The sequence below is a fragment of the Grampus griseus genome, assembly GCF_964374135.1.
Source record: "Grampus griseus genome assembly, chromosome: 10".
Classification (NCBI taxonomy): Eukaryota; Metazoa; Chordata; class Mammalia; order Artiodactyla; family Delphinidae; genus Grampus; species Grampus griseus.
The window spans coordinates 39713732-39736867 of record NC_139004.1 but is presented as its reverse complement, the minus strand read 5'-3'; the positions used below and the strand labels follow the sequence as shown (position 1 = coordinate 39736867).

The 23136-nt window shown below is 59.4% G+C and overlaps 1 protein-coding gene across 1 annotated transcript in view; it reads left to right on the top strand.

Annotated features, from left to right (window-relative positions):
• The window catches only part of ITPR3 (inositol 1,4,5-trisphosphate receptor type 3), a gene marked incomplete at its 5' end in the record, with an annotated part of 66658 nt that overhangs the window by 40475 nt on the left and 3047 nt on the right, over positions 1–23136 (top strand). Inside the window, 34 exons of the mRNA XM_082664675.1 lie at positions 397–596; positions 2534–2663; positions 3187–3244; positions 4684–4849; positions 5832–5996; positions 6073–6147; positions 6534–6659; positions 7452–7574; positions 7657–7857; positions 8932–9183; positions 9435–9560; positions 9671–9796; positions 11563–11683; positions 12226–12416; positions 12953–13101; positions 13254–13362; positions 13492–13582; positions 13690–13859; positions 15056–15230; positions 15383–15567; positions 15817–16017; positions 16163–16273; positions 16771–16866; positions 16971–17072; positions 17162–17248; positions 17813–17923; positions 18015–18207; positions 18450–18575; positions 18966–19138; positions 19820–19984; positions 20655–20847; positions 21311–21415; positions 21503–21630; positions 22405–22570. Of these exons, the coding sequence (XP_082520801.1) occupies positions 397–596; positions 2534–2663; positions 3187–3244; positions 4684–4849; positions 5832–5996; positions 6073–6147; positions 6534–6659; positions 7452–7574; positions 7657–7857; positions 8932–9183; positions 9435–9560; positions 9671–9796; positions 11563–11683; positions 12226–12416; positions 12953–13101; positions 13254–13362; positions 13492–13582; positions 13690–13859; positions 15056–15230; positions 15383–15567; positions 15817–16017; positions 16163–16273; positions 16771–16866; positions 16971–17072; positions 17162–17248; positions 17813–17923; positions 18015–18207; positions 18450–18575; positions 18966–19138; positions 19820–19984; positions 20655–20847; positions 21311–21415; positions 21503–21630; positions 22405–22570 (4896 nt within the window). The remainder of the gene's footprint in view (positions 1–396; positions 597–2533; positions 2664–3186; positions 3245–4683; positions 4850–5831; positions 5997–6072; positions 6148–6533; positions 6660–7451; positions 7575–7656; positions 7858–8931; positions 9184–9434; positions 9561–9670; positions 9797–11562; positions 11684–12225; positions 12417–12952; positions 13102–13253; positions 13363–13491; positions 13583–13689; positions 13860–15055; positions 15231–15382; positions 15568–15816; positions 16018–16162; positions 16274–16770; positions 16867–16970; positions 17073–17161; positions 17249–17812; positions 17924–18014; positions 18208–18449; positions 18576–18965; positions 19139–19819; positions 19985–20654; positions 20848–21310; positions 21416–21502; positions 21631–22404; positions 22571–23136) is intronic.

Sequence of the window (23136 nt, the reverse complement as noted above, 5' to 3'; positions counted from 1 at the left end):
GGACACACCCTGCTATCAAGAGGAAACAGCCCAGCCGTCAGGGACACCCACTGGTGGCAAAAAATCATTCAAACAAAAAGTGCACGGAGGCTGACCCCTGGCCTTTAGTGCTCTCCACACAGTGTCCCCTGAGTCCCCCGTGCTCTGTAACAGCTCTCGTGATTTCCCACATGAGCATTCTCACTGATCTCCCCACACAGTTCACCTTTGCCCTGGCCCTCCCTTCTTTTCCCAGCTTTGGCTGAAAGCTCACCTCCCCCCGGAAGTCTTCCTGGGGTGGAGGAAGCCCTGCCCCTTCCTTAGGGTGGCTTTGCCCTGCAGCTGAGAGAGACAGAGTCAGACCAGGTGCTCCTGCCGTGTGTCCTCTGTGACCCCCTCCTGCTCGCCGCTCTGCAGGCAAGAACGTGCGGCGGTCCATCCAGGGAGTGGGGCACATGATGTCCACCATGGTGCTGAACCGCAAGCAGTCTGTCTTTGGCGCCCCCAGCCTGCCTGCCGGCGCCGGTGCGCCTGAGCCGCTGGACAGAAGCAAGTTTGAGGAGAATGAGAACATTGTGGTGATGGAGACCAAACTGAAGATTCTGGAAATCTTGCAGGTGGCTGGGCCAGGAGCGTGGCGGGTGGTGTTAGGAACAGGGCAGGAGAACGGGGGGCAGGTATGAGGAGGTTGGTGAGGTGAACCCCCCTCAGATCATAGTATCTAGTGCTGGGAGGCTCCACGATGAGCCGTCTAGCCCAGTGGGTAGCCCAGTGGGTCTCAGAGTGTGGTCCTCCGACCAGGAGCATCAGCCTCACCTGGGAACTTAGAAATGCAGGTTCTTGGGCCCCACCTGGGACTTACGGATCAGAGACACTGGAGGTGGGGCCTGTTGTCTGTGCGGTAACAAGCCCTGCTAGTGGTTCTGGTGCGCGCTGTCCCCTCATTGTCCAGATGAGGGAAGGGAAAGCGGGGAGGGGACTCTTCTGCAGTCACACAGGTTTTGAAGCAGAGCTAGAGATTTGAGAGCTTGTTTCCTGGTGGGGTGGACACAGTCATCCTTCTTCTGGATGTCTTCTGGGTCTGAGACTCCTCAGCAGCACTTGGGGAAGGGGCTTTATAGGGTCCTGAGAAGGGATAAGGACCCTTTGCTTTTGCTGTGCTTCCACCAGAGGATGGGAAGGGTAATGCAGTGATGTCCCTGGGGACCCAGTTTGGGCAGGGTCTGTTTAGGGGAGTCAGAAGAGGGGACTTCTAACTCATTCTGGGGGCTGGGGGCTTCCAGATCTGAGTCCTGGGTGTGGCCAGAGGCTCTGTGCCCCATGATGACAGAGGATAGAGGTCAGTCAGGGGTGTCTGCAAACCCTGTGTCCTCACCCCCCACCCCACCTCTCCTGCTCCCCCATAGTCCTTGGTTCCCTCCTACTTCCAGGAACCCCAGGGTCTGTTTGGCAGAGAAGGATAGGAGGACAAGAGTCGGCCTTTGGACCTGGGGAGCTGCCTTCCCATCCCTGTTAGCGTCCAGCCTGGGAAAGAGGGACTGAGTGGGCTGTGACGGGGGGCGGTCTCTGCCTCATTCTGAGAGGAGGTACCATTCACCATCACTGAGGCAGGAGCTGGGGAGAGGGCGCCCTGGACCTCCCTGGGAAGAGGAGTCCTTATTTATTTATTTATTTTTATTGAGGTATAGTTGATTTACAACATTGTGTTAGATTTCTGCTGTATAGCAAGTGATTCAGTTATACATATATCCACATGCTTTTTAAATATTCTTTTCTATTATGGTTTTTCACAGGGTACTGAATATAGTTCCCCGTGCTAAACAGTAGGACCTTGTTCTTTATCCATCCTGTATGTAATAGTTTATGTCTGCTCATCCCAAACTCCCAATCCTTCCCTCCCGCACACCCCTGTTTCCCTTGGCAACCACAAGTCTGTTCTCCGTGTCTGTGAGTGTGCTTCTGTTTCGTAGGTAGGTTCATTTGTGTTGTACATTAGTTTCCACATATAAGTAATATTGTATGGTATTTGTCTTTCTCCGTTTGACTTACTTCACTTAGTATGATAATCTCCGGGTCCATCCATGTTGCTGCAAATGACATTATTTCGTTCTTTTTAATGGCTGACTTATATTCCATCGTGTATATGTACCACATCTTCATTATCCATTCCTCTGTCAATGGCCATTTAGGTTGTTTCCATGTCTTGGCTGTTGTGAATAGTACTGCTATGAACGTAGGGGAACAGGTATCTTTTTGAATTATATTTTTGTCCAGATAATATGCCAGGAGTGGGATTGCTGGGTCATACTGCAGCTCCATTTTTAGTTTTTTGAGGAACCTCCATACTGTTTTCCACGGTGGCTGCACCAGCATGCCTTCCCTGGGTAGGGGAGTCTTGATGTTGTTGGTTGTGTTGTCCCATAGGGTCCTGAACATCAATGCTGAGCCTCCGGAGTGCTGGAACTCGTTCAGGGTGGCCCCTCACTCTTCCTGGAGCGAGATTGGCCTCCTGACCTCAGACCGGTCCTCACCCCATCCTCTCCTCCTTCTCCAGTTCATCCTCAATGTCCGCCTGGATTACCGCATCTCATACCTGCTGTCCGTCTTCAAGAAGGAGTTTGTGGAGGTGTTTCCCATGCAGGACAACGGGGCTGATGGCACAGCCCCAGCCTTCGACTCCGCCAGTGAGCCCCCACCCTTCCCTTCACCCTGACTTCATGCCGAGGCTGTGTGACTCGCCCAGGGGTACACAGCCGTGGGCTGCGGCCTGGGGTCACTTCAGGCCAGCTCCCCAGCCTTGCCCCCATTTCCCAGTCTGCAAGGGCCTTTCCTCTCCATTGTCTCATTTAATTGCCCCAATGAGGGCACGGGGCAGGGGTCATCCCCTCCATTTCCTAAATGGGGAAACTGAGGCCCACAGCGGGGCAGGGACTTGCCCAAGGCCACAGTTGGTCACAGGCTGAGCCGGACCAGCACCCCCAGCCCAGAGCTTTGCTCGCCCCGGCAGGGCAGGGTGGCTGATCTGGTCCCTGCCATGGTTGGTTCCACCTCTGCCGCCAGAAGAGTCAGGCAGAGGGGCTGCCAACCAGCCAGTGTGGGGAAGGGGGTGGTTTGGGCGTCTCCCTGCCCCCTCTCCCCAGTGCTCCCCATCTTTCCTGGACATGGACCAGCCACTTGCCTTCATCTGCGCCCTCTTGCTCCCCACAGCCGCCAACATGAACCTGGACCGCATCGGGGAGCAGGCGGAGGCCATGTTTGGAGTGGGGTGAGGCCAGGGTTGAGGCTGGGGGTTGTGGATGGGGTTGGGTGGGTGATGCGGACACAGGCTTGAGACCCCTCCCCCCTCGGTTAATCCTCCTGCAGACCCTTACCAGGCTCTGGGGTGGGGGTGCCCCGGCTTTGCACTCTGACCCTCCCTTGCCTGCCCAGGCCCAGTGATATCGGGACCACTTGGGCCCCACTGTCATCCTGGTCATCCCCCTGCCTCCCCTCAGGGCAGTTGTGCCTTTGTGTGTCAGGACTTGGGCCAGGTGGCTGGAGGGATGTCCCTGTGTCCCACAGCAGGGAGGGCAGCCTGCTCTTCAGAGGGCTGGAGCAGGGTGGGGAGGGTCACCCCAGGAGCTGGGGGCTCTTAACTATTTCTGTGCCATGCCTTTGGCGTCTGGTGAAGGCTTTGGCTCCCTTCTCAGAATGGCGTTTTTATTTTTTATTTATTTATTTATTTTTGCCGTATGCGGGCTTCTCACTGTTGTGGCCTCTCCCGTTGCGGAGCACAGGCTCCGGACGCGCAGGCTCAGCGGCCATGGCTCATGGGCCCAGCCGCTCCGCGGCATGTGGAATCTTCCCGGACCGGGGCACGAACCTGTGTCCCCTGCATCGGCAGGCAGACTCTCAACCACTGCGCCACGAGGGAAGCCCTTTTTAAAATTTTTTTTTTATTTTTGACTGTGCCGTGCGGGATCCTAATTTTCCGACCAGGGATTGAATCCGGGCCCACGGCAGTGAAAGCGCTGAGTCCTAACCACTGGACTACCAGGGAATTCCCAGAATGGCGTTTTTAAATTCATAAAATAGTGCACACAAAATTACAAAGGAAACCAATGGCATTGAGATGCAGTTATCAAAATACTGGAGAAAACAAATTTGAAGTGACAGTTATATATGTGTGCCTCTCTATTAGCACATTAAATAACAATCCGTGCCTGGGGTGTAATTAGTACCATTACTTTGAAGTCTTGATGACTGTAAATGATATTTTGCAAATTTCTATAGCAACTCTTAGGTGATGGGAAAACATCTGTGATTTTTTTATTGGTGACAAAGTCACAGGTACCGCTAATTTTTTCTCACTGAAGGAAATGCTACGTTTTGGTGAGAGGTTGGTGAAAAGAAAGATGGATGTTTCCCCCCACCTCTGTTCACAGCCCCAGCCTCTAGCCATGAATCCCTTGGGGGTGTCTGTGGGTCCCCTGTGAAGAGTCCCTGCCTCAGCTGTTGTGTGGGACCTCAGGGGACACAGGGATCCCTGGGGTGCTCAGGGTGACAGCTGTTTGCAAAGTGAGGAGGAAACATCAATATTTTTAGCCAGTGTGACATGGGGCACCACGGCTACCTAATGGGTGGCAGGGAGCCTGCTTGTCCCCTGGGCCCCAGGAAGGCGCCGGCCGTGCCCCCCATCACCCTCCTCCCCACCCCCCCCCCCAGGAGGACGAGCAGCATGCTGGAGGTGGACGACGAGGGTGGCCGCATGTTCCTGCGCGTGCTCATCCACCTCACCATGCACGACTATGCGCCCCTGGTCTCGGGGGCCCTGCAGCTGCTCTTCAAGCACTTCAGCCAGCGCCAGGAGGCCATGCACACCTTCGAGCAGGTGCTGGCTCCCCTGCCAGAGCGCCCGGCCCTCGGGGAGCGGGAGGAAGGCCCGAGGGGGCTTCTCGGGAGCCAGCAGGCACCGAGCAGGTGGGCTGCAGACTGGACGCTAGGTGGGGATGCCAGGACGGAGCAGCTCACAGCCCCGGGGCAGCTCGAGATGCCTCCCTGGGGTGTTTGGCCTTGCCGAGCCCCTTAGAGGGGGAGCTGCGTCTTGGCCACCTCGGTCTCCTCTTAGCCTGGCTCCAGGCCTGTCATGTCTTAGGAGGTGGACAGCACTTTACAGATGGCACCCTCTATCACGTGCACCTTTGCTAATAAGTGCTTCGAATCATGCCTAGTGCGCACTCAGCCTTCACCAAGGGGACTGGCTTTGTCACTGTGGTGTCATGTGGTCCCGACCGCTCCCTGTGAGAGGGGAGCGGTATTTAATGAGCGAGCGCCGTGTACCAGGCACTGAGCCCTGGGCTTGCACTCATGTAATTCTCCAAGCAGCCCCGACAGCGTGGTTGCTACTCTCATTCCTGTTTTACAGGTGGGAGAAATTGAGGCCCAGGGGGCTTTAGCTTTCTTCCCTTACCCACTGACCCAGAGCGGGTAAGGCGGGATAGGAGTCAGGGTTCAGTTCCCAGCATGCAGTGATGTCAGTATGCCTTACCCGGCCCTGTTCAGGTTTTGCGTGAACAACTGACAGGCCACAGCAGCACGTGACACGAGTCAGTGAATAACTGAAGCCAGCTGATGACGCAGCTCATGACCGGGGGTGCAGGGAAGCCTGTGGCCATCAGGGAAGGCTTCCTGGAAGCAGTGGACTTAGAACAGAGTCATAAATTCCGAGTAGGATCTGGCTCGGTGGAGAGGAGCAGTTGTAGAGTGGAGATGCCGGGAGCAGAGAGGCCGGGATAGTGCAGCGCCGGGAGTCTCTATGAGGCAATGGACCTGGGGGTGCTCTCTCACCAGGCACGCCTGTCCTTGACCTTCAGGTGCAGCTGCTGATCTCAGCCCAAGACGTGGAGAACTATAAGGTGATCAAGTCGGAGCTGGACCGGCTGCGGACCATGGTGGAGAAGTCAGAGCTGTGGGTGGACAAGAAGGGCAGCGGCAAGGGCGAGGAGGTGGAGGCAGGCGCCGCCAAAGACAAGAAGGAGGTGTGCGGGGTGCGGGAGTGGGGGCAGGGCCCCCGCGAGGGCTGGGCCTGGCTGATCCCGCTCCCTGTGCCCCCAGCGGCCCGCGGACGAGGAGGGCTTTCTGCACCCACCTGGGGAGAAGAGCAGCGAGAACTACCAGATCGTCAAGGGCGTGAGTGGCCGGGTCCTTGGGCGTGGGTCTGCGGGCCGGCCTCTTCCGCCTCCGCTCCCCGCCGCCTTGGAAGATATCCTCCAGCTTTCCTTGAGTGTTGAAAACAACTCTGCCAAGGTCCAGATGGAATTATTTTAAAGCCGAAGGAACTTAGTGAAATTCCATCTTACAGTCATGTTGTTGTGTTAGCTTTGATGGGTGGAATTGGGCTTTTAGTTCTTTCCTGCCTTGCTGCAGGGATCTGATTCAGCAGCCGTGGCCTCCTTCCCTCTTCCTGTCCCCGGTGTGAGCTGGGGCTTGGCTGTGGTCGGCCAAGGGGTGGGTCGGGCAGAGGGGAAGCTTGAGGAAGTGGGAAGGGGCCCTGGGCTCACCCTCCCCTCCCCCAGATCCTGGAGCGGCTGAACAAGATGTGCGGCGTCGGGGAGCAGATGAGGAAGAAACAGCAGCGGCTGCTCAAGAACATGGATGCCCACAAGGTCATGCTGGACCTGCTGCAGATCCCCTATGACAAGGTGACACCCGACTTCTGACCTCTGACTCCCCAGGGCAGCTTCACCCTGAACCCTGACCCAACCCAAACCACACACTAACCCCTGATGCTGACCTAACCCGGCCTCACCCTGACCTTTTACCTTGGCCTGCCCCACATACCTTGACCCCTGAATCCAAGCTTAGTGTCATCTTGATCTTTGACCTTCCACCCCTCATCCTGATCCACTTTGACCTTGAATTGACTCCAGTCTCACCCTGATTCTTGTCTCTGACCCCAGCTTCTGTTTCCCTCTCTGGTCTAATCCTCATACTCTCAGCATCATTTTAACCTTTGACCCTCAACTTCCTTACCCTGACCTATGTTAACCCTAATCTGACTCCAGTCTCTCCTTGGCCCATGACTTGGATTCTGTACCCCAGCCTCACCCTGACCTCTTACCCTGACTGTCCCCAAGCCCACCCTGGCCCGTAACTGCAGACATGGCCTCATCTCCACCACGGACCCCTCCCCTTGACTGATCTTGATCTTGATATTTCTCCAGCTTCACCCCACTCTTGACCCTGACACCCCCTCAGTGTTCACCTGATCCTGACCCATTAGCCTTGCTCCCCAACTCCGGCCTCATCTCAGCCTCAGACCCTCAGTCCCTCACACGTTTCCATATCCTGACCCACCTTGAACCTGGCCACCTTGGGGTCCCAATCCTGAGCCCTGACCCACCCCCACACCCGTCTGCGCTCTGGCCCCAGACCCGGCCTGGCCTTCACCCTGTGGTGGTCCCAGCACCCTCTCCCCTCCTGTCTGCGTCCAGGGCGATGCCAAGATGATGGAGATCCTGCGCTACACACACCAGTTCCTGCAGAAGTTCTGCGCTGGGAACACCGGCAACCAGGCCCTGCTGCACAAGCACCTGCACCTCTTCCTTACGCCAGGGGTGAGGGCGCGGGGCCCGGGGCTCCGGGGCAGGGCTGGGCTGCGGGATCCCCCTCTCTGATGGACGTCCTGCCCCCCTGCAGCTGCTGGAGGCGGAGACCATGCAGCACATCTTCCTGAACAACTATCAGCTGTGCTCTGAGATCGGCGAGCCCGTGTTGCAGCACTTCGTGCACCTGCTGGCCACCCACGGGCGCCACGTGCAGTACCTGGACTTCCTGCACACCGTCATCAAGGCCGAGGGCAAGTACGTCAAGAAGTGCCAGGACATGATCATGACCGAGGTGAGGGCGGCCGAGGGGTGCTTGGGAACTCGGGCAGCGGGCAGACAGGACCCAGACTTGGAGGAGTCAGACAGTGGGTCATAGAGAGACCTTGGGGTGCTGGGCTGTGGAGGGGACTTGGGGGAGAACTGAGGACACAGAGGCTGGTCTAGCAGAACTTGGGCTGCGGCCTAACAGGACTCAAGCAAGGCCCAGGAGAAATTAGGCGCCTTGTAGAACTCAGATAACGGGCCTGAGAGAACTCATTCCTTCATTTATCATTTATTGTCGTTTATCATTTATTGTCGTTTATTTACAAATCATGAGGCACCTGCTATGTACCAAGGACCATGTATCCTTGGGGAAAATCAGTCAAATGAAAGCTCCGAGGGCAGTGTGCCGGGGGGACAGGGATCACAGCTTTTGTGCTCATCGCTAGGGCCCCAGGGTCTGGCACATAGTAGGTACTCAGTAAACAAGGGGTGAAGGGCTGAATCTAAATCTGGAACAGACATGCTCTCTGCTCTGGAGCACCTCAGAGTGGGGAGGAGCAGGGAGAGAAAGGAGCAAACACTCAAGCGAGATGAGGGACTTATCAACGAGACGTCGTGTCTGGAAGTGCTGTGCAGTGTCAATTATTAATTGCTATTATTATATTACTGTGACTAACCTAATCGCCGACACCAGAGGGATGCAGTGTATGCTCCTCGAGGGTTTAAATTACAGCTATGGGAGCACAGGGGAGAGAGAGGGTGAGCCGGGAGAGGGTGGGATTACAAAGGACTTCCTGGAGGAGGCGCCTCTGAGACAAGCCCAAGTGGGATTTCTTTCCTTAGAGGAGGGGGGACTTCCTGAGTCTGGGGTTCGGTGTCCTAGCCAACAGCAGAGGGCCTGAGACATCAGGCAGCGGGCAGGGATGTCCCAAGGGTCAGGGAACCCCAGAAACTCAAGCACGGGAGGGTTTTCCTAAGTGTCGGGTGAGGGCTGGAATCAGAGTCCCAGAGTCCCAGTCTCTCCCTGGGAAGCACAGGAGAGGGCTGGGGCCCCAAGCCTGCTGGACTGAGGGGGTCTGATGTGCCCCCTTCCCACCCACAGCTGACCAACGCAGGTGACGACGTGGTCGTGTTCTACAACGACAAGGCCTCGCTGGCCCACCTGCTAGACATGATGAAGACTGCCCGGGACGGCGTGGAGGACCACAGCCCCCTCATGTACCACATTTCCCTGGTGGACCTGCTGGCCGCCTGCGCCGAGGGCAAGAACGTCTACACCGAGATCAAGTGCACATCCCTGCTGCCCCTGGAGGATGTAGTGTCTGTGGTGACACACGAGGACTGCATCACCGAGGTGGGGCCTGTGTGCACATGGGGATCCCGGGGGGCTGGGGGAGGGTGCGGGGGTGGGGAGCCAGCCCCTCAGCCCTGCTGGGTGGGGCAGGGGGAGGGAGGGAGGGAAAGTGGGGGAAGTAGACAGGGCTTGGGAGGTGGGGAGGTGGTGGGGACTCGGGCAGAGGAGCAAGGGGAGGGTCGGGAGGAATCAGGGAAGTGCAGAGAGGAAGACCCGGCTCGTGCCCTGACCTCCCGGCCCCGCCTGCCCAGGTGAAAATGGCCTACGTGAACTTTGTGAACCACTGCTACGTGGACACGGAGGTGGAGATGAAGGAGATCTATACCAGCAACCACATCTGGACACTCTTTGAGAACTTCATCCTGGACATGGCTCGGGTCCGTGCCTGTCGGGGTGTGGGCTGGCAGACAGACCATGGTGGGGGGCCAGCGGTCTTCCAGGGGGTGGGAGTGGAGGGGCCCCCAGGCATCAGTCTCTCCTACCCCAGGTCTGCAGTAAGCGTGAGAAGCGCCTGTCTGACCCCACCCTGGAGAAGTATGTGCTGACCGTCGTGCTGGACACCATCAACGCCTTCTTCAGCTCCCCGTTCTCTGAGAACAGCACCTCCCTGCAGGTGAGCTCCAGCTGCTGGTGGCTTCTGTGTGGGCGGGGGGGGGGCGGGAGTCAGAATATATATATTCATATTTGCTTGTAGCTTATAAAGATACAGCAGAAGAATATAAACGTGTATTAGTTATCAATGCTGTGTAGCAAATTATCCCCAAATATAGCAGTTTAAAACCACAAACGTTTATTATCTCACAGTTTCCGTGGGTTGGGAATTACAGGGGAAATTACCATAGAACAGGAATTCCTAAATTCACTTGGTACGGATGGGTCCCAGGGTAGCCGGGGACACCTGGCAGCCCTTATGCACTGAAGACAACGTGTGACGATTACTGCAGTGGATGGCAGAGCCGAAGCAGGAGAATCTGACGCACAGAATCATCAGTGTTGGCTAGCTGGTCGTGGTGTCCCTAGAACTGAAAGAGGTAGACAGTCTTCTTAAAGCCTTTCTTATCCATAGAGGCAGAAGAGCTCTAGGCTGTGAACGGGTGTTGGACTTGAATCCCTGAGAGTCACAGCCCCTCAATCCCCAAATTCCCAGACTTGAGCCAGGTCACAGCCCAGAGCCCCTTGAAAGGAAGAGACCCAGGTTCCCTTGAGGAAGGACCCTGCTACACCACCTAATTCATAAAGAAACACTGGAAGGACACACAAGAAACCAATCAAAGGGCTGCCTATAGGTAGAGGGACTGAGGGTGGAGCGGGGATAGTGCTTCTGAGCGAAAAAAACACTGGGTCCCGCCCTCCCAGCCAGGATGGGCTTGTTTTGACACATATGTGTTTGGGCCCTGGGACCCCTTTGGGACTCTGGTGATGTGTATCAGCTTTCCCCACCTCTCATTAGCCACAGGGTAGAGCATGGGAGAATGGGGGTGACGGGGTCAAGACTTCTTTTTTTTTTTTAAGATTTTATTATTTATTTATTTATTTATTGGCTGTGCTGGGTCTTAGTTGCGGCCCTTGGGATCTTCTTTGAGGCGTGTAGGATTTTTCGTGGTGGCGCCCAGGCTTCTCTCTAGTTGTGGCGCGCAGGTTCCAGAGCACGTGGGCCCTGTAGTTTGTGGCACGCAGTCTCTCTAGTTGAGGCACATGAGCTCAGTAGTTGTGGCGCGCGGGCTTAGTTGCCCTGAAGCACATGGGATCTTAGTTCCCTGACCAGGGCTCGAACCTGCGTCCCCTGCCTTGTAAGGCAGATTCTTTACCACTGGACCACCAGGGAAGTCCCAAGACTTCTTTATTATTAATTATTTTTTTTGTGGTACGCGGGCCTCTCACTGTTGTGGCCTCTCCCGTTGCGGAGCACAGGCTCCGGACGGCATGTGGGATCTTCCCGGACCGGGGCACGAACCCGTGTCCCCTGCATCGGCAGGCGGACTCTCAAACACTGCGCCACCAGGGAAGCCCCCAAGACTTCTTGAAGTATTCTTTCTTATAACCTTTTGCTTTTTGAACCATGTAAATATATCCTCTTTCCACAATATTAATTTATCTGAAATTTTTTTAAAGGAAGAAAAGGGTCAGCAATAGGGTTATAAGCCCCAGGCCTGGACCTTGGGGAGTTCTCACAGGGCTGCCATGTATAGTTGCGCAGGTTGTGCACTGCTGAGAGGAAAGGAGGTGCCTTTTTCCAACTGGCACAAAAGCCCATGGTAGCTATTGGAGGCCTTATCCCTCCGCCCACGCCCAGACTCAGTAGGCTCTGGTCACCAGCCTGGGGCCGCCCAGGGTGGAGTGTGGGCCGGGCTGCGGCAGCAGGCACGTTGCCTCTTGCAGACACACCAGACGATCGTGGTGCAGCTGCTGCAGTCCACCACACGGCTGCTTGAGTGTCCGTGGCTGCAGCAGCAGCACAAGGGTTCCGTGGAGGCCTGCATCCGGACCCTCGCCATGGTGGGTGAGTGTGCTGGGGCACTGGCCAGCCCCTCCCCTCCCCTTCTCTCTCCTCCCTTCCCCTTCTCTCTCCTCCCTCGGGATGCCCGCCCTCAAAGTAAACACCTTATCCCGAAGCTCGCCCATCAGCTGCTCCTAGGTGGTGCTCAGTAAGTCCTTCTTGGTGTCTAACTGGCGTCTTGGCAATTGAGAAAGGCTGTTTTCTCCTCTGAGGCAGTTCCCTGGAGGAGAGTGCTGGGTGACATCCCCCGAGCAGAGTTTCTTGGGCTTACAGATGGTCTCAGGCAGGAGGGAGAGTTAGGGAAGGGGAGGGGGGAGGCGGGAGAGTGGAGGGGTGAGGGGTCAGAGTGGAGCCAGGCTGGAAATGAAGAGGCAAAAATTCCCTCTTTTTACCCTAAAAAGGGAAGAGGGCACCTCAGTTCAAATGGGGGCCAGGGTGGGGGCCCCTGCACCCCAGGCCCCGTCCCCCAGTGCAACAGACCCTGAGCCTGGCCCCTCTGGCTGAGCCCTCACCCCCCACCAGCGCCCCGTCCCCTCTCCCCTCAGCAAAGGGCCGGGCTATCTCGCTGCCCATGGACCTGGATGCCCACATCAGCTCGCTGCTCAGCAGTGGCGCCAGCTGTGCAGTTGCCGCCCAGCGGAACGTCTCCAACTACAAGACGGCCCCGCGGGCCTTCCCCCGTGTCACACCCACCCCCAACCAGTGGGACTACAAGAACATCATCGAGAAGCTGCAGGTGGGCGTGGGGCTGGGGAGTGTCCCTCCCTGTGCTGCCCACGCTCCCTGGGAAGGGGCTGGTCAGCTCGTCCACTCCTGGGGGCCGCTAGGGGCAGGGGACTGAGGGGCACCATTCCAGGGCTGGTGCTCGTGAAGGGGGCCGGTACACCCTTCGCTCTCAACAGCACCTTTGTGTTTAGAGAACACACTCTGTCCACTGTCTCACTGGCCTCTAGAGGGGGTGTGGTGAGTTACTATCCCCATGTGGCAGAAAATCGAGGCCCAGAGGGGGCAAAGGGTTTGCCCAAGGTCACACAGAGCTAGAGAAGGGGATGGGAGGAAAGCCAGGGTATGCCCAGGGGCTCTGAGCAGACAGACATCATGCTCTGTCCTGGGTGGCTCCGTGGGCCCAGGGCCCCTCAGACAGGCACAGGCCAGTCCGTGGGGCGCTTTGGCGTTGGGGGAACGGCAGTCACGCCCTGGTCATCCCTTGGGCCTGGGTGGCCTGCATCTCGCCCAGCGGTGACCCTGCCCTCCCCACGCAACCCACTCCAGGACATCATCACGGCCCTGGAGGAGCGGCTGAAGCCCCTAGTGCAGGCCGAGCTGTCCGTGCTGGTGGACGTCCTGCACTGGCCCGAGTTGCTCTTCCTGGAGGGCAGTGAGGCCCACCAGCGCTGTGAGAGTGGAGGCTTCCTGTCCAAGTGAGTGGGATGCGGGGCCGGGGCATGGGGGTGGCAGGGGCACAGCGGCCCAGGACGCGGAAAGCCCATGGGGTCAGAGGGCCGTGGTCAGGAACAGCAGCTGGAGGGGGGATGGGTCCGCCCCAAGTGTGCCCTCCTTCCCCGCCGGCCAGGCTGATCCAGCACACCAAGGACCTCATGGAGTCGGAGGAGAAGCTGTGTGTCAAGGTGCTGAGGACGCTGCAGCAAATGCTGCTTAAGAAGACCAAGTATGGGGACCGGGTGAGTGCCCAGGTCGGCTGGATGCCGGGCGGGCTTGGCCACGAGGTCCAGGGCCTCAGAACCAGGGCCGCTGGGCTGGGGGGTAGAGGGTGAAATGGGCCACCGTAGGCCTTGCTCCCTTCCCTGCAGGGCAACCAGCTGCGCAAAATGCTGCTGCAAAACTACCTCCAGAACCGGAAGTCCAGCTCGCGGGGGGACCTTCCAGACCCCATGGGCACCGGTCAGTCCCGCATCTCCCCTGCTATGCCTCCGGGAGGCCCATTCGCTCTGGGCCCTTCCTTCCCCTCCCTCCACCTGCTCCCCCTTAAGCGAGTTTGCCCATTCCAGGCCTGGACCAAGACTGGTCAGCGATCGCAGCCACCCAGTGCCGGCTGGACAAGGAGGGGGCCACCAAGCTGGTGTGTGACCTCATCACCAGCACCAAGAATGAGAAGATCTTCCAGGAGAGCATTGGCCTGGCCATCCGCCTGCTGGACGGTGGCAACACCGAGATCCAGGTGTGGAGGGGGGCCGGGCTGCGGGGGGCTCACCTCCTCGGGTGATGCCCCCTGCTCAGGAGGGGACAGTGTGCCAGTCCCCAGGCCATGGGGGTGGGGCTGCAGGGCTGGGTGCTGGCGGCCAGTGCGAGTCTGGCTACTCATGGGAGGCTCTGCCTCCCTTATCTGCCCCCGTGTCACGTGGCCCTTTTCTGTCCCACACCCCCGCCCTGCTCCAGCCGGGCCTGGACCTGTCGCCCACCATCCCGCCCCCTATTAGTCCACCATTCTTGCCTCTCAGCCTCTGCTCAGGTCTCCTTCCCTCCTCTTCCACATCCTCAGCCTTTGGTGTCCAAGTAAAGGCCGACTATCTCCAAAAGCCCTCTCCGATTATTTTATCTCCATTCATTTATTTACTCACTCATTCATCCTTCCCATAAGTCTGCATTTAGTAAGTGCCTTCTATGTGTCTGGCAGTGTTCTAGGCGCTAAGGATTCAGCAGTGAAGGAAAGAGACGAAACCCATGTTCTCTTGGTACTCGTATCCTAGTGGGGACAGCAGTCCCTAACTGCAATCTGTGTAATACAGAGAGCATGCTGGATGGTGGTAATTCAGGCAGGGGGCTTCAGGAGTTCTGGGCCAGGGGTATCTCAGAAAGAGTGATGGGGAAGACCCCTGAGAGGGGACCGTTTGAATGAGGACCCGGAAGTGAGCACGTGAAGTGGGGCAGGGCGCACGGGGCAGAGCCGGCAGCAGAAGGCCGTGAAGGGGAAGTGGCTGATGTGGCTGGAGGGGGTGGAGGAGGGGTGAATGGGAGGAGCTCGGGTCAGGGAGGTGGCAGGCCATCACGTGGCCTCGTGGGCACTGTGGGCCCAGGCCTGCCCCTGGGGAAGATTCAGGGTTTTGAGCAGAGGAGGGATGTGACTTAGACTTCAGAGAGACCCCTCTAGCTGCTGTGTGGGGAACTGACGGAAGGTCAAGGGCAGATGCAGGTGGGTAGGAAGCTAGTGCAGGCCTCCAGCATCACTGGCCCTTCCTCCTCCACCTCTGCTGGTCCTGGCTGCCCCCCACCCCAGCCTTAGGCGCAGGGCACAGGGGCGTCTCTGTCTCTGCCACCTTGTCCCTGCAGCACGGGATGGAGCCCCCGGGTCTCGCCGAGGGCTGCTTAGAGCCAGGCCTGGTGCTGAGGCTGCCCCGTCTCACTGTCCACCCGCAGAAATCCTTCTACAACCTGATGACGAGCGACAAGAAGTCAGAGCGCTTCTTCAAGGTGCTGCACGACCGCATGAAGCGGGCCCAGCAGGAGACCAAGTCCACAGTGGCCGTCAACATGAGCGACCTGGGCAGCCAGCCGCGCGAGGACCGGGAGCCAGCAGACCCCACCGCCAAAGGTCAGGCTCAGAGGGTGCAGGGTGAGTGGAGTCACGGGCCCCAGGGATGAGGACGTGGGCACAAGGCTGGGGACTGAGGGTGGGAACAGAGGGTGAGGGTGAGGGTCTGGCGGCTCCCCGCAGCCCCAGCCTAACCAGGCCTCACCCTGCAGGCCGCGTGGCCTCCTTCTGGATGCCCAGCTCCTCATCCCGCTATTCGCTGGGCCCCAGCCTGCGTCAGGGGCATGAGGTGGGCGAGCGCGTGCAGAGCAACGAGATGGGCACGTCCGTGCTCATCATGCAGCCCATCCTGCGCTTTCTGCAGCTGCTGTGTGAGAACCACAACCGGGACCTGCAGGTGAGGCCCTGCCCCATCTGACCCCGCCTCCCTGTTCCCGGCCCTGCCTCCCGACACCTGCCCCGCCTCCCTGGGCCTGCCCCACCTCCTGACCCCGCCCATACTCTGTGCCCCGCATCCGGCCTGGACACCACTGCTCTGAGGCTGGCAAGGCCCCCACCCCTGCAGCCTGCAGCATCACGGTCCCCAGGCGGGCCCCTCCCTCCCTGCTGCAGCGATGCCACGCCCCCCCCCTCCTGTGCTCTTCAGAACTTCCTGCGCTGCCAGAACAACAAGACCAACTATAACCTGGTGTGCGAGACTCTGCAGTTCTTGGACATCATGTGCGGCAGCACCACCGGCGGTCTGGGGCTGCTGGGGCTCTACATCAACGAGGACAACGTGGGCCTCGTCATCCAGACCCTGGAGACCCTCACCGAGTATTGCCAGGGCCCCTGCCACGAGAACCAGGTGAGCCGTCGGAGTGGCGCCTGGCAGCGTGGACATGGGGGAGGATGGAGCAGGCCGGGCAGGGGACAGACCGAGGCCCCTGGAGCTGCCACGATTCTGAGGGTGCCCAGGCCCCGTGTCACCCGCCACCCCTGCCTCCTGCCAGACCTGCATCGTGACGCACGAGTCCAATGGCATAGACATCATCACCGCGCTGATTCTCAATGACATCAGTCCCCTGTGCAAGTACCGTATGGACCTGGTGCTGCAACTCAAGGTGGGGCCCTTGGCAGCCCACGTGAGCATGCGTGGGTGTGCATGTGATGCGTGTGTTGAGTGTACATGCTGGTGTGTGTGATGTTAGCATTGTGTGTGTGTGTGTGTGTGTGTGTGTGTGTATGCGCGCGCAGTGTGGGCATCACGTGTGCAAGCATGGGTGACGTGCAGTTGTGTGATGTGTGCATGTTTGTACACACAAGTGCATGTGTGAGCAAACGTGTTGGATGTACACTTGCTCTAGAAGCAGACATGTTCTGGGTTTATCCGAGGGCCTCCTGTGTCCGTGTCTGCTGTCTGGGGGGTGCACAGGGTGGGGGAAGGTGGCCTGTGGGTGGACTAGATACGCAGCATCCTTGTCACAGCAAGCCCTGGGGATAAGTGGGGAACAAGAAGGCCATGGGACTTACGGGCCAAGAGAGGCTGTCACGGAGTAGTCAGTGGAGGGGGTGGCGGGGGCCCTCAGACTGTGGCCTGTCCCTCCCTCCTCTCCCCCAGGACAACGCCTCCAAGCTGCTCCTGGCTCTGATGGAGAGCCGGCACGACAGTGAAAACGCCGAGCGCATCCTCATCAGCCTGCGGCCCCAGGAGCTGGTGAGGCTGGGCTGGCGGTCAGGTGGGGAGGCGGACCAGGGGATCAGAGCCCAGCCCGCCCTACGCCCCAGGAAGAGGGCATTCAGCAGCCCCTGCCCCGGCAGGTGGACGTCATCAAGAAGGCCTACCTGCAGGAGGAGGAGCGTGAGAACTCGGACGTGAGCCCTCGTGAAGTGGGCCACAACATCTACATCCTGGCGCTGCAGGTACCGGCCCCACCCCACGGCCCCGCCCTAGCGGCCACGCTCCCACCGGCAACCACGACCCAGTGACTCTGCGCTGCCATCTCACTCAGCTCTCCAGGCACAACAAGCAGCTACAGCACCTGCTGAAACCCGTGAAGCGCATCCAAGAGGAGGAGGCCGAGGGCATCTCTTCCATGGTGGGGGCCCAGAGGATAGGGCTGGGTGTGGGGCGGGGCTTAGATCTAGGGGCGGGGCTGGGTGGGAGATTGGATGGGATAGTATTGGGGGTGCGGCTAGGAGTTGGAGGGCGTGGCTATGACTCGGCGGCGGGGCTGAGGGCAGAGCTGAGACCTCAGATCCTGGCTGGAGTCTGGGATGAGGCTGGGGGCAGGGCCAGGAACTTAGGGCAGACCTGTGGCCCAAGGCCTTGGCTTGAACCTGAGTAAAGAGCCAGCTCAGAATTGGGGGGCGGGGCTGAGGACCGGTGGGAGCCGGCCTGGTGGCCAGGGATGTCACTGGGACAGAGGAGTGGGAGCAAGGCTGCGGTGTGGGTCTGGGGCATCTGGCAGCCTGGAGCAGGACCTAGCGGTGCACCTGGGCAGGACTGTGGAGGGTGCTGACTGTCCTATAGGATTGTCTCCCACTTTGGGGCTGGATCTGGTCTAGCTGGGGGTCACTCAGTGGGGTGTAGTTCAGAGCTGGGCCCCGGCATGGAGGTGGGGGTGGGCCTGACCTCGGCATCCCCTCCCCCCCGCCCCCAGCTCAGCCTCAACAACAAGCAGCTGTCACAGATGCTCAAGTCCTCAGCACCGGCACAGGAGGAAGAGGAGGACCCCCTGGCCTACTATGAGAACCACACGTCTCAGATAGAGGTGGGACCTGAGAACAGCTGGGGGCCGTGAGTGAGGGCTGTGCCCTTGGGGGCCACAGCTCAGATGTGACCAGGTGCCCGTGTGCGTCCAGATCGTGCGGCAGGACCGCAGCATGGAGCAGATCGTGTTCCCGGTGCCTGGCATCTGCCAGTTCCTGACGGAGGAGACCAAGCACCGGCTCTTCACCACCACCGAGCAGGATGAGCAGGGTAGCAAAGTGAGCGACTTCTTCGACCAGTCCTCCTTCCTGCACAACGAGATGGAGTGGCAGCGCAAGCTCCGCAGTGAGGACCCTGCGGGCCGGCAGGAGGGCGGGGGTGGGGCGCTGGAGCCGCTCACTGATGCCCCTGTTGCCTCCCTCGCCTACTGGTGGGGGTCCCACCCCTGCCCCAAGGAGGGCTCCGATCACGTTTTCCTCCTGAAGTGGGGCCTGGAGCTCGTTCAGGCTCTGCGGCCTGGTATGGGGTGGGCAGATGGTGTTAATCAGGGGCCCCCCTTACCCTGGCCCCACCACCTCCTCCCCCAGGCATGCCACTCATCTACTGGTTCTCCCGCCGCATGACCCTGTGGGGCAGCATCTCCTTCAACCTGGCGGTTTTTATCAACATCATCATCGCCTTCTTCTACCCCTACGTGGAGGGTGCATCCACAGGTGAGGACACAGGGCTGGCAGGTGGCGGCCCTGAGCCTTCCATGCTCCCTCCTCTGATGTGAGCCGGCCAGGCTCTGAGGGGACTGGATGCAGAGTGGGGAGAAGCAGCCCCTTCACTGGCCTCTGGGTTCTGCACCTCATCGCGGGGATGGATAGGGTCCTTGACCTCTGGAGACAGCACACACACATACAAGGCAGAGACCAGTTACGGTAGCAGCAGATGGAGAGGGCCTCCTACCTTAGGCCTCCAGATGCAGGTGTGATGGGCGGGGCCCTACAGCCGGGTGAGCAGGAACTTACAGGGAAGGCTCCCAGAAAGGGGTGGCTTCTGGGGGTCTGCTGGGTGGGTGGGCTTGAGCAAGCCGCCCTGTCCCTGCTCCCTGCCCCCAGGTGTGCTGGGCTCCCCCCTCATCTCGCTGCTGTTCTGGATCCTCATCTGCTTCTCCATCGCGGCCCTGTTCACCAAGCGCTATAGCATCCGCCCCCTCATCGTGGCGCTCATCCTGCGCTCCATCTACTACCTGGGCATTGGGCCCACGCTCAACATCCTGGGTGCCCTCAACGTGAGTGCCAGAGGGCCCCCACCGCCCACCCCCAACCCCTCCTGGGCTTGTCACGCAGCTGGACCCGAAGCTGGCCTGCTGCTCTGCCCCTTCCCCCTGGTCCCTGTGTTGGGATCCCAAGCTCATTATAGACCCGAGGCTGGGACCACTCTGTCTCCTCTTTCCCCTGGACAACTCGGGGCAGCAGGCACTCAGAGCCAGCCAGCCGGGAGCCGCTTTGGAGCACCAGCTTCAGGGCTGCTGGGTTCCCAGTGTTAGTTGTGCACTGCCTGAAGGCATATTGAGGACATCAAAGATTTATGTGTTATGACAGTTTCCTGACAGGTAGAAATAAAGTGTCTCGAGCACGTGGGGGGTGCCTTTTCCTAACTTGCCTAGTCACCGTAAAGGCTAAGGACGGTCTTCTCTGACCCATTCTTGTTTATCTGCATCTCACTTTCTTCCTGGAGCTGGGGACCCAAGGGGCTTCTCCTCTATTCTAGTCCCAGAAGCCCAGATGCATTTCAGGAAGCATTTTCATTAAGGCTGTGTTTGCCAGGATGAGCAGGACCAGCTCAGATCCACTCCCCTGAAGACCCAGCCTTCGCCTCTGCTCTAGGCACCGGCTGGGCCTGGCAACAGGGGTAGAGATTCAGGGTGGGTGGTAGGGCACTGACCCCCATGCCCTGCACTTGCCCACAGCTGACCAACAAGATCGTGTTCGTGGTGAGCTTCGTGGGCAACCGTGGCACCTTCATCCGGGGCTATAAGGCCATGGTCATGGACATGGAGTTCCTGTACCACGTGGGCTACATCCTGACGAGTGTCCTGGGCCTCTTTGCCCATGAGCTCTTCTACAGCATCCTGGTGAGGCGTGGGTGGGGCTGGGCAGGGGCAGGGGCAGGCAGCTGGGGCTTCCTGCCAGTTGCTAACAGTTCCCCATCCCCAGGCCTCTTGCTGCTGGGCTGGGAGGAGTGGATTTCCAGTGTCCTCCTCCGCTGGACCCCAGCCTGGCCTTCAAGGCCCTGATATCTACTCATGGCTCCATCTCCCCTGTACAGTGGGGGTCCAAGCCTGGACTCTTGAGCCAGACCATCTGGGTTTACATCCCAGTGTGGCCCCTCCTAGCTGTGTAACTTTGGGCAGGTTTCTTAACTGCCCGTGCCTCAGTTTCCTCATCTGTAAAATGGGGATAATTAACGGCACCTGCCCTTTAGAATAACTGTGAGGATGAAGTGAGCTAACACACAACAGTTGTGTAGAGTGTGTCCTGGCACATAGCAAGCACACCGTAAGTGTTGGCCATCCTTCTCCTGCTGCATGTGGTATGCACTGGCCATTCCACCCTCTAGCCTTCTCCTGGACCTCTCCGTTTCCCGGGCCTTGGAACTCCAGGTTCCTCAGAGACGACGGCCCCAACAGGCCCGCCAGCCTGGTTCCGCCTGCCCAAGAGCAGATGCCGCTGGGGGAGGCGGGGGGAACCACTGGTAGGCAGGCAGCCCGTGGGTCCAGCGGCAGCCCCATCTCTGCCCTGCAGCTCTTTGACCTCATCTACCGCGAAGAGACGCTGTTCAATGTCATCAAGAGTGTGACCCGCAACGGCCGCTCCATCCTGCTGACCGCCCTGCTGGCCCTCATCCTGGTCTACCTCTTCTCCATTGTTGGCTTCCTCTTCCTCAAGGATGACTTCATTCTCGAGGTCGACCGGCTGCCCAGCAACCACTCCAGAGGTCTGGGGGCGCCTCTCCTGGGCGGGCGTGTGGGGATGAGGGGCCTGCACAAGTGGCTGGAGTTGGGACCAGGGCCTGGAAGCTTATCCCACCAGGCCCCCTGCCTCAGTTTCTCCTCTTGGGTTCTGGGTGGGGGTCTAGCTCACTGCCTCCCTCTTCCCTGGACAGACTGAGGGAGTGGGAGCGCCTTGGGTTGCTCTTGTTTGAAGATCCTGTGGTTCATGTTAAACTCGGTACTTGTGGGAGCTGCCGGTGCGCCAGGGCTAGGGGTGCAGACCCCCCTCCTGGCCCTTGGAGCACAGCCCGGCGGGGGCAGGTACATGGAGACCCTTCACTGTAGCCAGGCAGTGGGGAACTGGTAGGATCAGGGCAGGCTTCCTGGAGGATGTGATGTTGGGCCCAGAACTGGGGAGATGATGAGGACAGTCCTTGCACCTCCTGATCTTGATCCTGTCCCCTCCAGCCAGCCCCCTGGGGATGCCACATGGAGCTGCCACATTTGTGGACACTTGCAGTGGGGACAACATGGACTGTGTCTCAGGGGTCGTGGTGCCCGAGGTCCTGGCAGGTGAGGGCAGTGCGTCCTGGGAGTCAGGTGCGGTGGGGGCAGAGGCAGGTGGCCTGGCCCGGGGCTGAGCACATGCCCTGCTTGCAGAGGATGAGGAGCTGGACAGCACGGAGCGGGCCTGTGACACCCTGCTCATGTGCATCGTCACCGTCATGAACCACGGGCTGCGCAATGGTGGCGGTGTGGGCGACATTCTCCGCAAGCCCTCCAAAGACGTGAGCGCCCCCTGCCCCCTCCCCAGTCCACGGGGGCCCAGCCCCGCCTTCAGGTCATGGCCAGCAGAGCAGCTTGGCCTCCCTCCATCTTCGGGGTTGCGAGTCCCTGCACCTTTGCGTCCCCTTCTCCCCGCTGTCCCGCCCAGTCCCGTGCGGTTACGGTGTAGCTGAGCTATCCAGGCCCCTGTCTACCCAGGCATCCCCACCAGCTCACTGTAGACGCTCTGAGGAAAGACCTTGGCACCCGGCTTTCCCCGGCTAGGGAAGCCGTGAGTCAGGCAGCGGGCGGGTCCCCGGCCACAGCGGCTTCATCTGAGAGGCAGCCCTGGCCCGCAGCCAGGGTAGGCAGGGTGGGGAAGCCGGGCTGGCTCCATAAGGAGGCCTCAGGGTTTGGCTCGGGCAGCCCCACGTTCTCAGAATGTCAGTCTGTCCCTAGTGGCACAAGGGTGAGAAGCTTCTCCTTGGCCAGAGGGTTTCTAGAACGAGTGAGACCAGGTGTCCTGAGGGCAGGCAGAGGAGTTCAGAGCTGCTCTTCCCCTAACCAGCAGTCAGGGGTGGGCCATGCCCGCAGGCCTGGCTCCCCACGCCAGACTCCTCGAGGGCCTCATCCCGGCCGCTGAGTCCTCATCCACACTCAGGGCCTCTGATTGTGATTCTCATTCTGTGTGGTGAGGCTGGGTCCTCTCTGCCGTCTTCAGGGCCCTGGGAGCCAGATGCCCTTATTCCCTTCCGATGGGGGCTGCTGACCCCAGCCTCCCTGCCTTCCCCCCGTAGGAGTCTCTCTTCCCGGCCCGCGTGGTCTATGACCTTCTGTTCTTCTTCATTGTCATCATCATCGTGCTGAACCTCATCTTTGGGGTGATCATCGACACCTTTGCCGACTTGCGCAGTGAGAAGCAGAAGAAGGAAGAAATTCTCAAGACCACGTGCTTCATCTGTGGTGAGGCTGGGCTCTTGCCTGAGGAGGCCGTGGCCGTCGTTGTCGGCCTCAGTCTGGCCCTTCCCAGATTCCTGTGGCCGCCGGGGAGCCCTGCCCTGGGGCCAACGGCTTGGTGGCTGTTCTCTCATCCCAGAACTGGGGAGAACAGGACCCTACCCGAACTTGGAGTCATAGAAGGGAGTGGGAAAGGGCCTCAGAAATCCTCCCTTTAAACTCTCTGGGTCTCAGATGAGGAAACGAGCCTGGTCAGTGGCCTCAAACCTCTGGTCTCAGTCCAGGGCCTTTCTCCCCACCCCCTATGTATGAGGTGCAGGTCCCCTCACAGCCACCGCAGGCAAAGAAGCAGGTGGGCCCCTGTAGGACAGGACCCTCATCCAAGCTTTTCCGGCTCCCCGGCCCCCGGGATCCTGGCGTCTGCTCCCATGGTCCCCTCTGTGCTGCGGCAGGGCGGGGGCTCCATGGCTGTGTGGCTGCTGCTCTAAATAGAAGTGACCTAAAGAGCCCAGAGTGGGCTGTCGCCTGCATTCATCAGAACTTTCAGCCCAAGAACAACGTCCCCACTGCAT